The sequence below is a fragment of the Tubulanus polymorphus genome, chromosome 11, assembly GCF_964204645.1.
Source record: "Tubulanus polymorphus chromosome 11, tnTubPoly1.2, whole genome shotgun sequence".
NCBI lineage: Eukaryota > Metazoa > Nemertea > Palaeonemertea > Tubulaniformes > Tubulanidae > Tubulanus > Tubulanus polymorphus.
In genome coordinates, this window is record NC_134035.1 from 8,722,951 (window position 1) to 8,743,828 (window position 20,878).

The 20,878-nt window shown below is 40.8% G+C and overlaps 3 protein-coding genes across 4 annotated transcripts; 1 reads left to right on the top strand and 2 right to left on the bottom strand.

Moving 5' to 3' along the window:
* Window positions 1-11,325: 11,325 nt before the first annotated feature.
* On the bottom strand, window positions 11,326-14,162 carry LOC141912700 (testis-expressed protein 52-like). Of its 2 annotated transcripts, none has more exons than XM_074804038.1 (3): window positions 13,920-14,162; window positions 12,440-13,001; window positions 11,326-12,154 (listed from the first exon to the last, which is right to left on the bottom strand). In XM_074804038.1, exons 2-3 carry the CDS (start codon window positions 12,993-12,995, stop codon window positions 11,841-11,843), a joined length of 870 nt encoding a protein of 289 aa, XP_074660139.1. In that variant the 5' UTR covers window positions 12,996-13,001; window positions 13,920-14,162; the 3' UTR covers window positions 11,326-11,840. The 2 variants fall into 2 exon arrangements, with proteins under 2 accessions (XP_074660139.1, XP_074660138.1); XM_074804037.1 differs by lacking the exon at window positions 13,920-14,162 and adding an exon at window positions 13,179-13,333.
* A 48-nt stretch (window positions 14,163-14,210) lies between these two features.
* LOC141912702 (uncharacterized) lies at window positions 14,211-18,697 on the top strand. Its single transcript, XM_074804039.1, has 3 exons — window positions 14,211-14,298; window positions 15,037-16,580; window positions 16,691-18,697. The coding sequence occupies exons 2-3, from the start codon at window positions 15,044-15,046 to the stop codon at window positions 18,469-18,471; spliced, it is 3,318 nt and encodes a 1,105-aa protein (XP_074660140.1). The 5' UTR covers window positions 14,211-14,298; window positions 15,037-15,043; the 3' UTR covers window positions 18,472-18,697.
* On the bottom strand, window positions 18,626-20,093 carry LOC141912703 (melatonin receptor type 1B-like). The gene has a single exon (XM_074804040.1). It carries the CDS (start codon window positions 20,039-20,041, stop codon window positions 19,013-19,015), a length of 1,029 nt encoding a protein of 342 aa, XP_074660141.1. The 5' UTR covers window positions 20,042-20,093; the 3' UTR covers window positions 18,626-19,012.
* Window positions 20,094-20,878: the final 785 nt, after the last annotated feature.

Below are 20,878 nucleotides of genomic sequence, written 5' to 3' on the forward strand. Positions count from 1 at the left end.
TGCTGCGAATCCGAGCGCAGTCGACATAAGCTGGGCTGCGATCGCGGTTGCTCTCAGTTGCGTCGGTAGGAGTCGGTAGGCGTCGCGTTGCTTGTCGACATAAGCCAGCCTTTACGAACCTCGGTTCGTTGAGCCTGACTCGGTCAAACCTTTTAGGGGTACTTAACACTTTCAGAAAAAAAATTGCCGAATCAGTATAATGATATTGCTAACGTTTAATCTGCTAAAATTGTCTTCTTGTATCTAGTACGTGTATTCTGAATCTATATTGATCAACATAACAAAGTCGTAATGATATGCTTCAGGAATTGTTAGGTATTCAAATTCCCATGATCACAACATCAAAATATGTTCGGACAGATTTATCATTCCTATTTGATGCCATATGGATTGAAGTATCTAACTCATTTTATTGAGTTAATCGCTGAGTTATTTTCGCTCAAATTACAGAATATCGGGTGTCATTTGACTAAATTGAAAATTGCTCTCACGAATATTTCAACGGCAATTGTATGTGATGGAGCCGTGTCTTACACGAACCTATCAAAGAGATCCGGTCGTTGAGACACCTGATACGACCGGCTACCCTTACGCGCACCTGTTTGCATTGATTTGTTCTCTTTTTCCGTTCGATATTGACTGTTAATACGCGTGTATAGAAAAACAGCGGCTGCGTGTAAGAAAAATTGTAAAAGTCATAACATTTGACAAACCCTGGCTCTCCATCCACTCTTCTGCGCACCTGTTCACCAGGAATTTGCACGCAAATTCATAAATTGAATATATGACCGAACTGAATTCAATCTGCATGAATCCATTTGACACTTACGGTACATTTTCAAATTCGATAAGGGTTAGCATGTCGTACGTCAATGCGCATAAATGACCCCTATAGTTGTTCATTGTTCATGTCTGATCATTTTCCAGGCGCGGATTCAGACGATAGCGCCGTATAAGGTACGTGCAACCATCGCGAAAAACCCGTCGTGCCCTTTTTTCATTCGTTTTTCATCCCCAAAGTAAAAAGGGCACATTTGGTCGTCCCTTTGACTCCAAAGAAAAGGGAACATTTTCCTACAAGACGAAGCAGATAAAGACGAAGAGATTTCAAGCGATACGACACATTCAGTCGTCGATCAATTCCGAAAATTAAGAAAGAGGACTTTTAGTCGACTAACAATCCTGATTTCCACAAGACAAGGCGGATAATTTGTAACACAATTCTTCGGGCTTTCATCATCATTGCCTATAGAAACTACATCTCAATGCAGTAAATTTTCTAGAAAGCATTTCAGATCAGGACTTCATAGCTTATGGGAATTTAAGTAAAAAATGCAGTTATTTTCAAAGTTTTCCGCCGGGACCTCCAGACCCCCATTTGTTGTGTATTATCAATTATTCTTTATATAAGTTGTAATACCCTATAATAGTGGTCGCCGGACCCGCACCTGATTTTAATCACATTCTACTGTTCGCGATCGTCATTTCTACTCGTGTATCGATACATATACGGTGCACGTGTTGATCTTGAGAAAGACGACGGCTGGTGTCGATCGAAAACCGGGGCAAAAGTTCACTGCATAGGAAAGTCGTCACGCATCCACGCGTTTACTAACAGTCGTGATTATACTTCGTAATATTTTCGGTAATAAATCATGCCTTTTTTTCTACGTGTGACTGGCGCATCTTTTCAGTGCCTCTATGAATATCGCGCGCTGGTAGCGAAACAAAACGCGGGCGTTAAATTCGCTCTCGAAAGAAATAAATCAGTTTCCAGTTCGCGGAAAGTCGAAGAAAGTTCAAACCGGGCTCCGCGCGGTGTGTCACAGATGGATTTCATGATATCCTATCGGGACAAAACAAAAACGTCAATGAAATGCTTTATGATATCTATACATAATCAATTCATTGTGTCACAATCCTCTCCTCAGAGATGCATGGGTTCAGTGTGCGAGTGCGTGTCAGATGGGTTAAAAAACACACCTTTTTTACACTATTGTCCATAAATCTTCGTGGCCGATTCAAGGTTTCTCACCTGCCTCGAAATGTGTCGTATACTCAAAGCTTATTTGCCAACATATCGCAAGTGACAAACAGGTTAATTTTAAGAATGAACTTGCGGTACTGAAATGATGCCCAAAACAATTAAAATTGATGGAAATATTTTCATTGTTAAAAATACGGGGGTATCTCATGATCCTTATATTCCGCAATAGTTAGGCAACTAAAAAACCGACAATTCTCTTTGATCGGGGCAGAATGAGTCCTTCTTCCACAATGGCTACTTAAATGTACTCAACAATAAGAATATTTCTTTGTTAAATCACAATACACCGAGTGAAGTTTTATTTACATTTTCAATCATGACGCTTTAAACGCGACTATGAAATATCCGCGAAATATTGATCGGTGTTTTTTTTTGTCTGTCGGCTTTTCTTTCAATACATCTTCGAATCTCATAATCATTAAAGGTTCTCAGTTTGTGGCCTATGGCCCGCAGGCGCTATTCATAGACCTTAATCCGACTTTATCTGCTGTGAAATGCGTTTGTAGTTTTTTCCCATCTACTTCAATTCGTGTTTGAAGGATTATCGTATGCTTTCGAAAAACACGCGCGTACATATAGTCGGTGTTGGGCGATACTCGGCCTGTCCAATTACAGCTTATGCGTATAAACATAATTAATATAATACGCGCTTTAGAATAAAAAACCCTGCGACGATTAAAAGCTGTTTTAGGGCGGCATGACTGTTGTGAGAACGGCAAGATCCGCAAAATAAACACCGTCGGCAAAACGGGATTAGTATTTCTATAGGTCGGAACGCGATAAATCTGCTGTATAGCCGATGATATTATACCGGCTCGATTCGCCATACCTCGGAGGCGCTTTTCTAAGCATTCACAGTCGTTTTGTGTGAGCTGATCGTTTGAGTCGCGGTTCGCGATTTCGAATTTCACAGATTATTAGCCAGTAAACGAACCGGGCGGTAAACCAAACAACATTTTCGGTGTTTACAAGTAGATTTCGATGGCGCATAATAAAAGCCCATTTAGCGAACACTTAACACGTTTTGTATTGGATTGGCCGGTGGGTATAGCGGATGTAGAACCCATATAGCCACACAGCATCCGGGGGGAGTTCGAAATCTCATCACTGCACCCGCTCTATTGATAAACTTTCACGGTGTGGAGCAAATAAAAACACCCATTCTGAATCCGAGTATCGAGCACGTAGGTGCCGTGGCCCCGGGTAAAACATACCCGCCCGCATTAGAAATTTACAAAGAAATCCTGTTTGTTTTCATTGCAAATTAATACAAGATATTGAACACGGAATATTCAATCTGGGACCTTCCCTTTTGCGCTTAAGACGCCATCATTGTCCGGTATGGCTCCGGTGTCTACTCGATAAATCCAAACACAAACATTTTTCTCCATTCGTTTCGGCAAACAAACATTGTCTGTGATGATTAGTAAATTTGCCGATTTAGATGCAATCCGTGCATTATCGCCTAGAAATCTGTTTCTAATAGTCTCTTTCTAATAGCGGTGTTGCTACCGAGGCGCGCATAAGGTTTCTCATTTAATGATTTGTTTCGCAAACTAAAATCAAGTCTTAACACTTAATCTGATCATGGACGTATAAAACGTCCATGATCTGATAGAGTCTACATTGGCATGTTGAAAACCATGTTGACGGCCATTATCAGGTGCGATTATGGTCAACAGTCAGATTGCGATAGTCCATCTCTAAACCTAAGTTTGATCTTTCATTTTACATCGTTTCGGGGATTTTAAATTAGTGTCAGTATCATGGAACAATCCAGTAAAACCTATACTCAAAACCTTTGCGATGCATCCCCCCAATTCGAATATTATTCCCGCGAGCATGTGGCGTTTATACATATGCCGAAAGGCTTTTTTTAATTGTTTCTATGTATTCGCATGAGTTTATGAATCAGAGAATCCGACTGTCTTTACTTTTCTACTTTGCAAGCTGTGGCCTCTTTTGCGCGACATTGGTTTGTGTATTCGGTAAGAACCAATACACGCACATAGATCGAATATCGGCTACTCTACTTCTGTGTATAAATCCATGCAGATGTTGCCACACTTTTAAAGACATCTAACGTATGAATACAGTCTGTTACCTAATGCGTACATGATTGTCTTATTTCATCATATTACAGAAAGCATTAAAAACTGCTTTTATATATGGATTTATTTAAAGCACACCGCGTTAGATATCATAGAGGGTAAAAATGATTTGATCTCAAATGGGATCGAATCCTACCCGATTTTATTAGGAAATTACGATCAAACTTTTTCCCAATAGATCCCCTCGAATTTAGCTCCCGTCATAGCATTTTCAAGCGCGCTCTCAAAATCCAAATATCTGGCTCGAAGCCGGGATACATACTCGCGACCTAGGCCGCTCTAAAGCCAGGTTTGATAATGATGGCACGTTTTATATTCATATCGTTATGGATGTGATTAATTTCCGCTAGAATCCTCGTTACAAAAACCTGTTCTTGGCGGAAACAAGGGCTGCGAGCTACCCGGTAGCGGATGGTCTCATCGGCGGACGAGATAAGCCTGGTGTGCGAATATAAAATCATAGATTCGCTAAATATTCATTCAATTAGATTCGAGCTAAGATATGCCAGACAATGCCGCCAGATATTTCTTGCATGAATACGTCGATGATATTCATCAAATTCGCATCTATTATACAACGTACAACAAGTGAATGTGTTTATTTGAAGACTCCGTTTTATCATGTGGCGGATTCGATGACGTCGATTTCCATTATTCGAAAAAATCTCTTTTACAGTTGCTTTAATGGCATTACTTCGTGGATAATTCTATCCTTAAAACATTCATGGTCCCAAATAGTAATAGCCTCTGTGACAACTAGAAACAATACAATCGGCCATTCATAACATTTCATATGAAGTCAAATCAATTTTGGAAATGCAAAATACATTATTCAATTCAAGCCTTGGGTAGTTGAAAAAAATACGGAAAATTCTTTATTATACAATTTTCTTGTAGTAGATTACAAACTGCACATATAGCTTCGCTTGTTTGGCTAATGGCGAGTTGGTAATTTGCAAAATATAACTATTGTGATCTGAAAATGATTTCAAATTATATTCAAATGCTCATAATAATGCATTCTTCAACATCTCCAACCTCCTGTGGCAATCGATGATTCCACTCATGGCAGGCGAGGATCCGTCGGGTTCGCTAGTAGTTACTCGGTCTTCCGCGTCCAATTTCTTCTACATTTCAATGAAAACCGAAAATTATTAAATAAATCAATCGTTTATGAAAACTATACCGATATCTGAGTAGAAAACTCTATATAACCTGTATTTGGTAGGTCCATTGATAATGTATTGATTATTTAGCCTAAGAATTCAGTTCAAAGTTAATCGAAAATGAACTAATTTTGACAACGTATGACTGAATGCTCGTCGTGCCATCCTTTATTTCAAGGAAAAAAAATCCTTTCTACAAAAAACAATATTCATTCAATACCCGGTAATTCAGTGGTGCGCCATTGTATCGATCCCATTTTTTTCAGTTTGAAACGCGATGCGCTCGATCGAAAAATATAATGGCGGCTCATGTACGCATACACTTTCAATAGAAATTCTATTGAATTTATGAGACTTACTGGCTTTGTGAAAATCAATCATCACAGCATTTATCCGATTTCAATTAAACAGCATATGTGGCACAAGCGGCAAATAAAATGGCTGCTTACTTTTATTAGTTCTATATATTCCGCAACGAAATCTGTGATTGTACTGTTGTCTAACCCCCAGTGTGTACAGCTGTTACAAGATCAATCTAAATGTTGTTAGGGCAAGCAAAGCATTTCCACTGTTGCCTCGACAGCAAGTATGTCTATTTAACTTTTCATGGGCTACGCTTAGCTGATGGGATGATAGTGGACACTTTTAGGTGGAACACAAGCCAAAATCCCGCGTTAAAACGTTGCGCGCGATCCGTGCCACGCGTCGGTCATTCACTAAAATCGCGGACGTTTAATTTATTTCATAAGTCCATACTAAGTTTATAAAAAAGGTTACATAATTTCATTTTCTTCTAATAATCGGTCATCTTTGAATCGATAGTTAAGTGTATATGCATACTTTAGGGGACGGTGAAGTGTGAGCCATGTGCGCGTCCACTTCATTTACAAGACCCGGTTCCACAGTTAAGAGTTTAGAGTCAACTGAATAACGACCAGTTGATTTTTAATTTTCTAACGCGAGAGTCGAATTCAAGCGGGTCCTCGTGTAAACGTGACCTCGTTTTTTTTTTTTAAATAAAACTCGGTCGATAAGCCTTAAAATCAAGGTACACCGTCAGTTTATGGGATCGAATTTGGGGTAGGGGATCGTGATGGGGCAGAGCGCCAACCTCGACAACGGATGGATCAATCCTGTCTTCGGGCAGAGCGTGCGGTGTATAGAAATTGGTCTCTCAAATTCACGAATTTCTGACTTCAATTGAGATTTCTGAAATCCGCTCAGAAAATCATTATAACACGTCACTTTTGATCCGTCATTCGTATGGCCTTATGATCGAAACGCATTTATAGATTGGACTATATGCGTGGCGCACATGTATTCAACATTGTAACGAAATCCTGATGATTTCACAGTTTAAATAGACTTCCATTCGTTGCGTTTGTATTGACATGACTATGTAAACTGTATTCATTAAACTAATTGTCGATACATTCAAAACGGCATAAACACAGATTTTTATTGGATTTAAATGATTTCGGATTTAATGTGCGCGCGCGCTCGTGTTTATATAAACCAATGTATTCAGAAATGATTGAATTGAAAATAAAAAGCGAAAATATATATAAACTAATTTCTCTATTTACGCGCGCGTGTACCTGGTGGCACAGATTTCATCATTTTTTCACGATGTTATTATTTCTGTTTATTATGCATTAATCTATTACTTCATTGCGATGTTTTTAAACGTTATTCGTATGCAAAAAACAACCCAATTTTTACAACGCGATTAGTCATGAGCAGTATGAAACTTGTACAAAAACTACCAATTTCTATAGCCCCCGAAATTAAAAATCATCCCCATTTTGCATTAGCTACTGTGCGGAATGGGGTTTGCTGATATGGAATGAGAGTTCTACTGCGAGCACTTGGTTTCGGATGTCATATTTATTCACTTAGTTACATATATTTCTATATGTTTTTCTATTCAGATTTCGATGCCCGATATAGTCACTAACAGCTGACAAAAACATCAACGTTTTATGTCATAATGTACATGCATAGAGAGACAGAGAGTAGTGTTGGCATAAAGAACGATATTCATTAGTAATATATCGATATCGATCGATCTGTTTAGGATGAAATACTATATATATGTATATATAGCAATATTCATTAAGTAACGAGTAGTACAATAACAAATAAAAACCCACAGTAGATTTGTAGAAAAAGTTAATTTTCTAGCAGTTTCGAGGTTAATTTTAAACCTCATCTTCAAAAAGAAAAGTTTAGAATCAACCTTTATTTTCTTACAAACTGTAAGAAAATAAACTTTTTCTACAAATCTGCTGTGGGTTTTTATTTGTTAACTATACTGAGATTTATATCAGTTCACTGCAGTCGAGTAGTACTATATAAGTTAATTGATTATCTGACGCACGAGCTTTCGCTACCAATATATGGAAGCTTCATCGGGTGAATGAGTCTGATGAAGCGTCTATACATTAGTAGCGAAAGCTCGTGCGCCAAATAGATAGTTAAACTATTAGTACTAATCGTCCTGTATTTATTCTTAACCCGTTTAAAACAAGGCTACTCTACGAATCTTCTCAATATTCATTAGTAGGCCTACGTTGTAGATATATCGTTTTATATATGCACCGCCATAATGCATTTACCCAACAGAACTCCTTTTTGTCTTGTAAGCCTAGGCTGGCTTTTATTTATGTATAAAAGATGACAATAAACTAATCATATACACATATTGATCGTTTATATTTTTCTTCGTTATTTTGATTACTGAATTAAGTTCGTCCTCCTTCATAATTAGTCACTGAATATTGTACAGGAAGCCAAACATCCATAGTAGCGATAACAATAAAAACCTCATCTCTGATAGATGAGAAATAACAGTTTAAAGCGTCTGATTTAGGGACTGGTGTACACCTAAATATTGCATGGTCAGATCATATAGTTACAAAGGTGCCCCGAAAGAAAGCTCCTCATGAATTTTGAAAGTTTTTTGGTTTCGGTTTAATATGATTTTTTTTAAATATTTCCCGGTATAATTTCAAGGCAACCTGACATCTTGGGGATTCGTAGCTCCTAGATCCGCCCTGAGTTAAGGTTAACAAAGGTTATTAAATTACAAGAGCTAAATTCTAGTGCAAATTAATCATTGTTGAAAATCCTATCAACATTCGTAGCTCAAACCCTGAATTCATCGCGATTTGATGAACTCATCCGTATTTTTGAACCCATTGAAATCGGGCCTCTATAATTTGAATCAGAATAATTACAATACGTATAACAACCCCTTTGTAAATCAGAATCTGTTTCGGTACCAAATAACGAACCTCTAAATGCCCGCGAGTGTCATACGTTTCGGTAGTAAACTGGAACCTGAATCATGAAATAAGCCGCTTCGCCGCAGCTATATTATCATAAAAAATACACCGAAACAACTTACAATAAACAACGTCTGTGCTCGCAGTCGATGATTTGGCCATTATTCATTTACATTAATTTAATTACGCGACGTCAGCTTGGCCGCAAATTAACGTTCATTAGCATACATCAATGCGCTGTGAAAACGGTTATATTACCGTGATTTCGCGCAATAATCGATTCGCTTATAATAGTAACGAATGACGTCTACGACGACGATTGGATTGTGCGCTTTAAACGTTCTCCACGCACGATTTGCGACTTGGCCGTGTCTCCACATCTGGTCGTAATTAGCGGTACTAATTACGCGCGGTAAAACGTATATATTCTATACGCCACGGGCTTTTTTTTGTAAATAAAACGTTTTCAATATACCTCAACTAAATACGTGTTAATTCTGCTACCGCCTATCGATAGGTTCCGACATTATTTTAGGTCGTTAAAAATTGAAAATTGCACAATTACGAAATTAGAAAAGACCTTTTTGAATGAAGTTAATTGGGTGTAATGAAAATATATTTGAGATAATTGAAAACTCGACTTGCGAGTTGAATATTGAAGAGCTGCGCAGGTCTCGACAGGAACCAATTCTTGAATTGAAATAGTTGAGAGAACTTTCTCATCTTGCAAATCAATCGAAAATATTCTTCGAAAAAAAAAACACTTTTCCCTTCCAGTAACTTTCCGGCTTAGATGGATTACAACAATATTTGCTTTGCTAATGATATTCGGCGAATATTCTCCATAATATGGCAGCAAAGTGTCTTTGCTGTCTACGGTCGAATAACAATTTGCGACGGTAACATCGGCCCACGGCAGAAAATCGATGTAATTCTTTGGTAAGTGAGGCGATATTTGGCACGTATTGAGGAAACGTCAACTACAGGAAAATAATCATGGCTTTATTGCTCGGTTTTATGAAGAAGTTTAAGCAAGCGAACGGATCTGTCAGCCATTAGCCGCGAATGCTGATGACAAGCAGTCGAACGGTTCGATGACGCGTATTATAGCTCTAATTGCAACAGAAGTTCAATTTTGATGAACAGTAGGAACATATATAGATGAAGCACCAATTTAAGTTTTCATCTAGTTTACAGGGGTGGTTCTAGGAAAATTGAGAGGCCGCGGTACAGAAAAGAAAGAGCATTTTTGGATAAAGCAGCCATTTCATAGGGGCTCCAACCTTTGGTGGTATTATAGATATTTTTGATACATATATCCGAAAATATGCAATTTCCGAAATAATGAATGTCAAATTTACAGGTTTTAACAATCTTTGAATTGACGAAAAGGGCAACGTAAATGTGAAGGCTGGGGTCCGGACTCCTGAGGCCACCCCCTATATCTATAGCTTGAGGTTAGTGGATTTAGGTAACCATGGACCAACGATAGAGCCAGGGCTATTCAATAAGCTTGAGGTTAGTGGATGTACGTATAGTCATGAACCAACCCAACCATAAAGTTCATGTAAGCTGTTTTAGTAATCATTTCACGAAACCAGCGCCTGCAATCCTACAAGTTAACTAACGATTGAGAATCATAGACGTTGCCGCTGCGCGATCGACGTGAGAGATAGGGGCGCTGAAACAGTAGTCATCGTTGAATTCCGCTTCCGGCGCAGCTCGTCATCATTTCGTATTTAACAAATAATATCTTCATGTTCGAGAACGTAATGAAACGATTATTAACAATAAATCAAACGCAACAACGTTAAAACTCGGAACCGAACGCGGACGTTATCGACTCATTTGCATATCATTACATACGATCCGATATAAATATTCAACGTAATGGGGTGTTTGATGACAAGATAGGCGACTAATCAGCGGATTTTGAGGCTTAAGCAGGCTTTTGCATGTTAATAATACTGGCAGCGGACCAGTTATCTTTTTCTACTGCCCCCGATAAGTCGATAAGGCGCATTCGATTTCGACATTCGAAGATCCATTTGTTGCCAATGTCGATAAGCAAAAAGCGATATACGCGTGCGCTATTAATTATACTTCGTTCCGAGGAAAAATGAACTATTGAATATTATCGAATGATTAGACACAAAGCCACAACGATAAAAATAGACTCGATCGGCTTTTCAAAAATAAAACATATTTCCCGTTGCTTCCGTCATTGCATGAATACGGGAGTGTGTTATTTTAAAAGACAGTTATTTTTGGGTAGACTACATCTTAAAACGCGTCCATGATATAGTTCCTGTATATGTGCACAAGATCTGTTAATACAGATGCGCTTATGGTATCTAAAGAACACGCATAACGTATGGTGATCGTGACTTTGAACTGTACATGTTCACCTCGTTTATGGAATTGTCTGTCAGGGTCGTATTTAGCAGAGGGATGGAGAAGTGCCTTCTGGCAAATATTATCGCTATATCCCGCAGAACTGCCGATATGACGAATGTGAACAGTGTACGAAATCGATCTATAGGGCTATATGCGTGAAATTGGTTTGCTCCGATGTAACAAAACGCCACGCTACGGAAAATTCGGTAACTAAAAGAGAACGCCAACACAAGAAACGACTGTGCGACAAACAGCGTTCACTAACACGACTAACGAAAAATATCAACCCGGAAATAACTAAAAGACAACCAACAGAATACATAATAAAAAACAGAGTTTATTAAATCATACGAAATGTGCGTCTAGATTTTGTCGGATATTTGGTAAACTATTACAAAAAAACAATCAATCATTGGAAGGGAATCACAGCATGTTTGTTACCTGTATATAGTACAACAACAACTAAGCACATCACATATACAACCGACTCGTCTAATGAATATTTAACCCCAAAAAAAATTGCGATTACGACTGGTTCCACAAGGCGCCGGCACACGAGCGCATTTTGCGTACACAATTTGTGCTGAGCAAAGTTCGTACGCAAGGCCTTATAAACCGGGCTTTTGACGCGGAATGGATTCAATCTTGTACCCGGTCAACTCGGTGAAAAGCCCAAACTCTGTCGCTGAGTAAGACGGCGGGGTACTTTTCATGGCTCACAGCCGTCTCTACTGCAGTCCACTGATGGAACTCAAACCCTTTGTCTGTCTATAGACTATTGAATGGAACTGCACCCAAATAAACACGATTCTTCGGAACGGATTTCGATGGGTTAAACATCGATTCCGATGGAAACTCTTCTGATTCGGGGAGAGCGAGAATCCATGGCGGCCGGTGGGAATTGTTTCGGCATGTTTCTACGACGCTCTATTTCTTCCTGTAAGCGTGCGTATTGCGGGTTGTTCAGTCTGTACGACATTTTATACAGATGGGGGTCCCTGTTGTGTCGCCGGATGTACCGACCGAACATGTCCGGCCTCATGTCGGCTGTTATCTCCGTAGCCGGGTCGACGCCGGTCGAAAAATCGTTGGGCGGAATGAACCTCGTGACGTAACGTTCGAAATCGGGCGGCGGGAGGATATTCCCTATAGAAGAAAAAAAAGAGAGTAAAGCAAAAAATTCAGAATAAAGCATCGGAGCGTTAGCGAATTCTGAAACATTATGAAGACGTTAGATGTCGAATGAAGTACTTTGATCTGTGTTACCTGTAGATAAATGAAAAAGTCCCATGATGTTTTATTAGGTAAAATGTACCACGACGTTTCGGCTGTCAACAACAGCCGAAACGTCGTGGTTTCATTTCAACTGTGCAACTTTTTCGTTTATTGTTAAGATACTGAGCACCATTAAATATTTGTCAATAGACTTACCATCTTTGTCAATAGGCGGATACCGCGCTTCGCTTTTCGCTCTCAGTCTCCGAAATTCTGAAATATCGGTTTTAGATCGAATTATTGCCAGCGCCCTCCGTTTATCGTCTTTAAACACGTCAGATTCGCGTATATATTTATCGTAAGTATTTTTCGAAACCGCCGACGGTTTCGGTATGTTTATCGGGTACATCGACGCGATTAGTTCGGTAATGTTCCGTCCGTCGGAGCCACTGTCGAATCCGTAGTTTTTACGGAAGTTGCGCCAAATGTTGCTGTTGTAACTGTCGTCAGGTCTCGACGGATGCGGCGCGCTGTGTTTTCCAGCTTCGAGCCATAACTTATACTGCAGAGACGGATTCAGGTGAACCGAATCCGCGCGATCAGTTCGTAAAACATGATTGCATTCGATGTTGAGCATAGATTTGGGCCGACGGGTTACCGCCAGCTTTTCGACCGGTCGCGGCGTGAATCCGGAATATTTCGGAGTCACCTCCTTCATCAGATTCTCCCGCTCTTCCAGACTAGGAAGTTTAGTTTCTTCTTCGTCTTTCATCTTTTTCTAAAACAAAGATCGCATAAACGAAACTTTAAATCCGTGGATATCGTCAAAACATCGTAAAATCGATGCTGAAAAAGTAGAAATTACGGTGACAAAAAAAACATTCCTGAAATATGAAAATAATGAATGGAAATTCCTGAAAGACAACTATATCATGTATGTGCCATTATATCTCACCGATAGTTGTTTGTGGCGCGCTCTCCGTTTCAAAACGCCGACGCGATTACATCCAAGAGTTTTAGTTTTCAAATTACCCCCTGCCATTTTACTGAGTCAAAGCGTTCGCGTTTCTAGGCTATATCGTATATAGCTCCTCTAGATAGAGAACAGTAGTTCTAATTACCAGAGATCTCCAAAGTGTCACTGCGCACGCATTGTCAAACTGGTTTTTATTCACCGGCGCGATTAATCATTTTGATATATGAATAAACAAATATATCCGAACAGTGACACACTTTTATGTAAATAACAATCAAATTCATACGCGAACAGTATACTGTCATTTTACACAGCCTCGAGATATATACTGACCTCAAACTAATTCATCATATTCCATATCTTAAAGAATAGCAAGAATTTTAATTGACGAAATTGAATTTCATGATTTTATTATCATGGAAATGTGTTCGAAGTGATAAAAGCATTTTATAGCAGTTTATTTCATTAACGTACTTGTATAAAAGCTCTGATTTATTATTCCTTTACATTATGGAATCGATGCATTTCTTCGAACTAATGAGATTCTAATACCCGACTGAGCGACGGAAAGAGACACACCGACGTCGAAAATTAGTTTTACGTGTATCAGGATACATTCGATATGTCTGTGTAATTATTGTACGATCTATCAGAACCTATCGATCGGGTGATATATATTCATCTGACGTCGAAGAAGCACGAAAATATTCGATTGCTTACCTAATTTTATTGCGACGGTATATTGACGTGTTTGCATCCGTTGTTTTATTTCCGGGTACACTCGTCCATTAGTCGTCGAGTAGGTCGTTGTTTACCTTGTGAATGGCCGCCATTTTCAGGGTGTTACTGGCCGTTGCTAGAGAAACTACGACGCTCCGGCGCTGATCCGTGTGGAAACGTCAACCCGCTCGCCGATATAGAAATACCGCGTCGACGCGGCGGGAGTGCGACGAATGATTAGCTCGTCTCGGTATAGTACTGGTAGTTCACGCTCGCGTTGCCCGTTGAAACAGCACGTTGAAGAACCGTATATCGTTAACTGTGAACATACCTGTATTAGGAAATCAATTGATACGCCGATCAATAACTATATTGACAGGTCTGACACGTACAGTAATATATTGATATCGGGATAGATAAGACTTGACAGTACACGTGTTCGTGTTATGGTGAGTATATGTCTTCATATTGTCTAAGCTTAGACATTGTTCAGCATTTTCTCATTAACTTCAATCGTAGACGAATTTCTCAATTTATCTCAATCTCAATATCAATTTTGTCAGAAATTACTCGTTTGACATAATAACGTGAATATGAGTCGTACTTTAATCTATCTAATGCATGAGAAATATACCATCATGACGAACCAGTTTTCACTAGACGGTGTAAACAATATGTAATTGTATGGTAGAGTAGATTAGGTCCTATCTATAATTAAAAACCTACCTGTCGATATTAGCATAGGGCTTGTAGAAGTAAATAACACGTATACATTTATAATTCAGCCTGAACTGAAATTACCATTTTCTACATTGAATACAATGTAAATTGTGTGACGAGAGGAATCCCACAATAAATCAGCCAAAGATATAAAGTTCAATAGTAAAAGAGTATATATTTTGAGCAACGTTTCGTAATTAGCCATCATCGGGCGTAAGGACGATACTGTAGTTAATTAGCCTTTAGCCGAAACGTTGCTCAAACATATATACATACATTTCCATTCAAGAACTTTACATTTTTTGGTTGAATTATTGTGGATTTCCCTCATACGTTCATCTTACACGGATATTGTGTATCATCTCGATCTATAATGTCAATTTTGTTGTGATTCTAGGGCAGAAATGGCTTCAGTCGATATGAATCAAGGCGACGGGCGACTTTTGCGCACCATTCTGGATACCCAAGGTACCGACAGTTCCGCGAGTGCGACGAGTAGCGAACAGGACCAGCCAGAACCCTCGAGAAAGAAAACTCCCAGATCGGGCAGTTCAGAAAGCGAAAGCAGTGACAGTGAATCGACGCGTAGCGTTTCGTATCAGTCGAGCGACAGCAGCGACGATTCTGGAACGATCAAGTCCGATTCTTCCGATGATAGCGAGAATGATGATGATACAGTCAACGGAAAAGAGGAGCGAGTCGCTATAGATACAGATAAAGACACCGGCGACACGTTAGACAATGCTGACGTCGAGAACGTATCCAGTAGATGTGCTAAAGATGAAACTGAGGGAGTAGATATCGTCGCGAAAGAGTCGGAATCTCCCAGAGTCGTCGAAGATGCTCAGTCTCCCAACGATGCGGTAAATGATGATAATCAAAAAGAACAATTCAACGATTTTATCGCTATAAACACCGTTGTTGCCGCTAATAGCGAAAAGTCGCAATCGAAACCTAAGAAACCGAAACGTAAGCGTTCCAAAAGTGCCAAATATAGACAGGATGTGTTAGCGACTGGGTCGCTGTCTTCTGATAATTTTCGGTATTCGAAACACGAACGAGCGCAACGAGATGAACTGGCGATAGATGGCGTGGCAAATCGAAGGCGCAGGCGCAACGAGCAATCGGCTGCCCGAGGCGGCAGGCGAAAAACCGCGGACACGTCTCCGGTACCCGTATCCAGCACGCTTTACCAGCCAGAACCAGCCAGCAATGACGATAAACTCCATATCAAATATCTCGAACTGATGTCGATTTTGAGACAGACGGATCGACGAGCTTTTCGATCGTTACAATCAAGAGTCGTTCACATGTACGGCGAGAAAGTGAACAAATTCATGCCGGTCGAATCGTACCATGCGAAAAACAACAACAACGGATCGTGCAGTAACTACGTGAGGGTTCACGGAGCAGACGATTCCGTCGCTTCTACCGACAGATCCAGTAACCGCGACGAGTTCGTGTTCGTTCCGTCTATCGGTAAGAAGAATTCCCGCAGCCGACCGAAGACCGCAACCGCCAACGATAAAACGGATCGAGAATGCGGTAGTAAACCGAATCTCAGACGCAGTCGTTCGAATCTCGAAGCGAAGTATAAACATCTACAGGATCTACTGACCGAGCAATTCAAACACGAGTCTGAATCTTTGATTCGTAATCAACTGAAACAAACAATCGACGTCGTGAAGCATTATCAGGAAGAACTGTGCAAAATAGACGATCGAGACGACGCTGCCGCCGAGGAAGCCGTGGACGAGGAAGAGACGGGATCCATAGATAGAACTGATAATCAGCAGCAGCAACAGCAGCATCGCCGCCGCCGCAACCACCGTAGACAGAGTGATACTAGTGACAGTGGTACGCAAACACCTCGATCTGATGGTACAGGTGTTAATGATCATAATGACGATGAAAATGACGATGTGTTTAGCAAAGGAAGTGGTAAGTGTACATCGTAAATAATGATATCGTTCTTACATCTTTATACGGTTATACAGTACATTCCCCTTTTGTGATTTTTATGTTCATATTTCTGACTCCTCTTTCTGCAGAACTAACAAGCAGCGAAAGTTCACTGTCGGCCTCAAAACGAGTGACATTTTCTGACGGTAATATCGAAGTTTCCGGTCGTTCGAACAGAGAGGAAAAGTCTGACGTAGGCATTTTGAAGCGCCCGATCATCGTTGAAGTTAATGGTACGAGGCCTCGAGTTGGACGCCCCAAGAGACCAGACGCCCAAAGAGTACGTTCGCCGGAGAAGACGAATAGCGGGGACTCCAATTTGCATCAAAGGCAACAATTCTACGGCTCCGATCACAGATTAGCCGACACCGATAACGAATCGATCTTAATTTGGTTGAAGGAGAAAAATAAACTACAAAAGCAACAGCGTAAACAAGAGCGAGCGAAGAAACGAAAGGAGCGACAACAACTGGCCGAAAAAGCAGCCGATCGACTTGAACGAGAAAGCGAAGCGCACGATGCTATGTTGGGCTGGATGAAACGTAAGCGCCACGAAGAACAACTTCTTAAAAAGAGGAAGAAGAAAGAAAAGGAACGTCTTCGGAAAACTGAGGAATCGACCAGAGAGCCGGAGGAGACCAGTAATCGGCTGAAAACAGACCTTTCTTATAATTCTGGGAATTCTGCTGATGGAGTGAATAGATTCGAAGCCGATCGCGTCGACAGTAGGTTCAGAGACGGCCCCACTAATGCTGAAATAGCGTCTAAACTATCTCACGGTGGTCGACCCCGATCTTCGTATACTTACAAAAGCGTTTCACAGAAAAAGGCGGCAAAACTCGCTATGGAGGAAGAGAAACGTAGACGGGATGAACTTCTCAAGAAGAGAATAGCGTACGATCAGTGGCTGAAAGCGAAAGCCGAAGAAGCGATCAGACAAAGACGTAACGAGAAAAAGAAAGAAGCCGAAGAAGCGAATCGCGCGGATCCCGAATACGTCAAAATAATTCCCGATTTGGCCAAAAATCGATGCGAGAAAATCGATAGGAATAAAAAACGTATCGACACCGGTTTACCGGAAATAGATCGCCGGGCGAATTCCTATCCGAGGCCGAAACGATCCGACCAAAATCAAGAACCGAAACAAACGACTGGTAACTATATTTGGAAAGAACCTAAACAAACGCGACCTCCGTCATCGTCAAAACCGCGTTCGCCACGAACTGTTAAATCGCGTGATACCCCGGGTGCGATCCCCACCAGACATTGTATAGAGATCCCGGACCAGATAGCCGAAAATACGTCGAAACCACCGCCACCAAACAACAAAACTAGACTGAACGATTTAACCAGTGAACTGTCGCCGAAACGACCGTCCTCCGCTCCTAGTGATCGTCCATCATCGGGACGTCGTAAATGGACGTCTCCGACGCCGCTGCGCCAGTCTACCGAGCAAGGAGAGGAGTATTCCGAGTATATCAACGATAAGTTGAACGTCGAACGACCAGAGCCGCAAGGATGCGACCGACCCGAGGAACCGGTATGCAACAAAGCGCGGGATGAAAATGGTCATAGCGACGAATCGGTCCCAACGCCTCCACCGACACCACCCGGTAAAAAGAAAGTATCGTTTGGCGCGTCGAAACTCGTCTACACGATGGACGATACGCCGTCGAGCGGGTCGTCAGACGTTACGCCGCCACCGGAGGAATCCGGAACTAAACGGGAGTCCGCCGATAACGATAGTTTAAGTCGCCAGTTGGACGATGTCATCAACGGCAGGAAGGATTACAATGAAACCGATGCGCCTTTATTAAATAATGACGGTTTCTTTATTACATCCCTGTGCTCGGATGAGGATAGCGTTTAAAAAACACAAAAGACAAAAAAAAATCAAACCCGGATGGATAGCAAAGCAGATAATGTGCCAAACAATCTTAAAACAATTTCCTATTTATTTGAATAAATCACTTTCATACCACGTATTCACGTATTTATAAACACGAAATGTTTTTGTATGTTTACCCCGTTAGTTTCTATCAGACAGAAAAAATGTTAATATATCACACATCTTTTTATAATAATTTATAGTTACAATATTATATACTGTCGACTTGTTTAGTTTATTTCTTTCGGGATTCTCTGGTGGTGTATCAATGCATGATTAATGATAAATATTAATAAAGAATATTTATATAGCGCCTTTCCATGTTACATGCCCAAAGCGCTGTTTCTCCAAAGTGTTTGTGGAACAACCATGTTTTGAGCTGTGATTTTAAACTATTGATAAATTCCAGTGATTTTAAGCCCGCAGGGAGGGAATTCCAAAGTTTGGGACCAGAAGCCGAAAAAGCACGATCACCAAAGTTAATTCTACGGAAACGTTCACAATAGCGCCTGCATGCTCCCTCTCAAAGGGATGTTGAAACGGTATCATTCGTGGTTCTTTCCGACGATGGTTCTTCGTGTACGATATATCCGGGACAACATCGACAACGACAGCAACAGCGACGGAAACAGTTTTTGTACGCATTTTTGATGTTCGTGTTCAAGAAACCGTAGATGATCGGATTGGTCGCGCAGCCCGCGTACGCCATTAACATCGTCCATGTTAATACTTCATCGAGGTCTGCTGTCGTGTAAAAGTCAGCGATGATAGCTCCCGCAACCGGGTAGAATAGGATGACATAAACTACGAACGCTAGTAACAATACGGCTACCGCTCTTGTCTTGGCGTTCAGTCGTTTGCTGCTGCGGAAGACTGTATCTACGTTTCCCGACTGCGCTCGTCTGCCATACTTCGTCCTGTTTGTCGTCGACGATGACGTATTTGCCGGCGGCCGGGGTTTAGACACAGCCGGTCCGGATTTCCTGATCTTTCTAATCACCATCGTATACAAACCGAGATTGATGAACGACGGAACCAAGACTCCGACTATGATCATAATCACCGCGAATGTCGGATATCGACGATCTATCGAACAGAGTTTAACTCGCTCGTCGTACGAATACACGACCCAACCCAAAGTAGCCGATCCTACGACCAACACCAGGCTGAATAGCCATATTCCTACGGTTATCAAAATAACATTTCGGCGGTTGAAAATCCTGCTGTACGCGTTCGGCCAGCATATCTTCACGTACCGATTCGTGGCTATAGCCGTTTGGCCGAAAAACGACACGAAAAAAGTCACGTACATACACGTGCCGGCCGTCGTGCAGACGAGATTGCTGCCGTGATCGATGGAACGCCTTCCGAGGGTTCTCCTGGTTGCTGCGAGGACCAGACTCACCAGCAGGTCAGACGTCGCTACTACGATGATGAAAATGTTCGTCGAAGTTTGAATTCGTTTCGTCAACGCGAACACTGTTATCAGCGAGGTGTTACCGAATATGACGAACAGAGTCGTGATGATTTGTACGATGTCGTTTGCGCCCATCTTTTTCGTCAGTCAAACTGAACGGCAGTTTCTCATGAATGTGCGCATTGGATTCTGTGCATGACTGCAATGAATTTCGCAACATATCCGTTGAGGGGGAAATGTTTTTTTGTTTGTTTATTTGTAACTATTGTGGAAAATCCATAGGGTTAGACAATGTGACTAAATGACAAGGAAGTAATTGATGAGTATTGATATTTATTTCATTTTAATCGTTCTTAAAATGAATAGATCATCTTTCTATATGCAGTTCCACGAATAATAACATTTGCGCTCATGTTCCGATGAATGTCGTTTGATATAAATTTTGAACGGAAAAATCTGTATCATCCTCGCATGCCATAGTTGTGAGAAACCTCAACCGTCAAGTGCCGCCCCTATACACATCGTAAGCGGTGAATATGCGAACTAGTTTATTACTCGCGCGCCACAGTTCAATTTAATTTCAACAGAGAGGCAGCACCTGACGGTCACTGATTGTCACCATTGACGGCGGGCCGGAAAACCACTAAGAAATTTTTAAAACACTCGAGACTGAAACTATATACACAAAACTGCTGTTATTTATCTACATATTTTTTCCTAGATAAAGAGGGACATATTGATCTGTATCCTTGTCTGTAACACACACGAATAAGGCGATAGATTTTAGGCGGTAGAATGATCACAGAGTTACTATTTGTTCTAGCGATACAGTATCACACTCAAGTCTGACAAAAGATCGATCGATTATCCACCTATGTAATAGATTATAGTGCTGCTCATACTGGATGCCTCTCGATTTTGACGAGAGGACATATTACGACTAACGAACCATTATTTTTGATGATTTGAAAA

Coding starts and splice junctions, on each gene's coding strand:
- LOC141912703 (XM_074804040.1), bottom strand. CDS start 20,041: ATGGGCGCAAACGACATCGTACAAATCATCACGACTCTGTTCGTCATA.
- LOC141912702 (XM_074804039.1), top strand. CDS start 15,044: ATGGCTTCAGTCGATATGAATCAAGGCGACGGGCGACTTTTGCGCACC. Junction 16,581..16,690: donor TGTGTTTAGCAAAGGAAGTG/GTAAGTGTACAT, acceptor CTCTTTCTGCAG/AACTAACAAGCAGCGAAAGT.
- LOC141912700 (XM_074804037.1), bottom strand. CDS start 13,265: ATGGCAGGGGGTAATTTGAAAACTAAAACTCTTGGATGTAATCGCGTC. Junction 13,002..13,178: donor CGCGCCACAAACAACTATCG/GTGAGATATAAT, acceptor TCTTTGTTTTAG/AAAAAGATGAAAGACGAAGA. Junction 12,155..12,439: donor TCCGCCTATTGACAAAGATG/GTAAGTCTATTG, acceptor TTTCTTCTATAG/GGAATATCCTCCCGCCGCCC.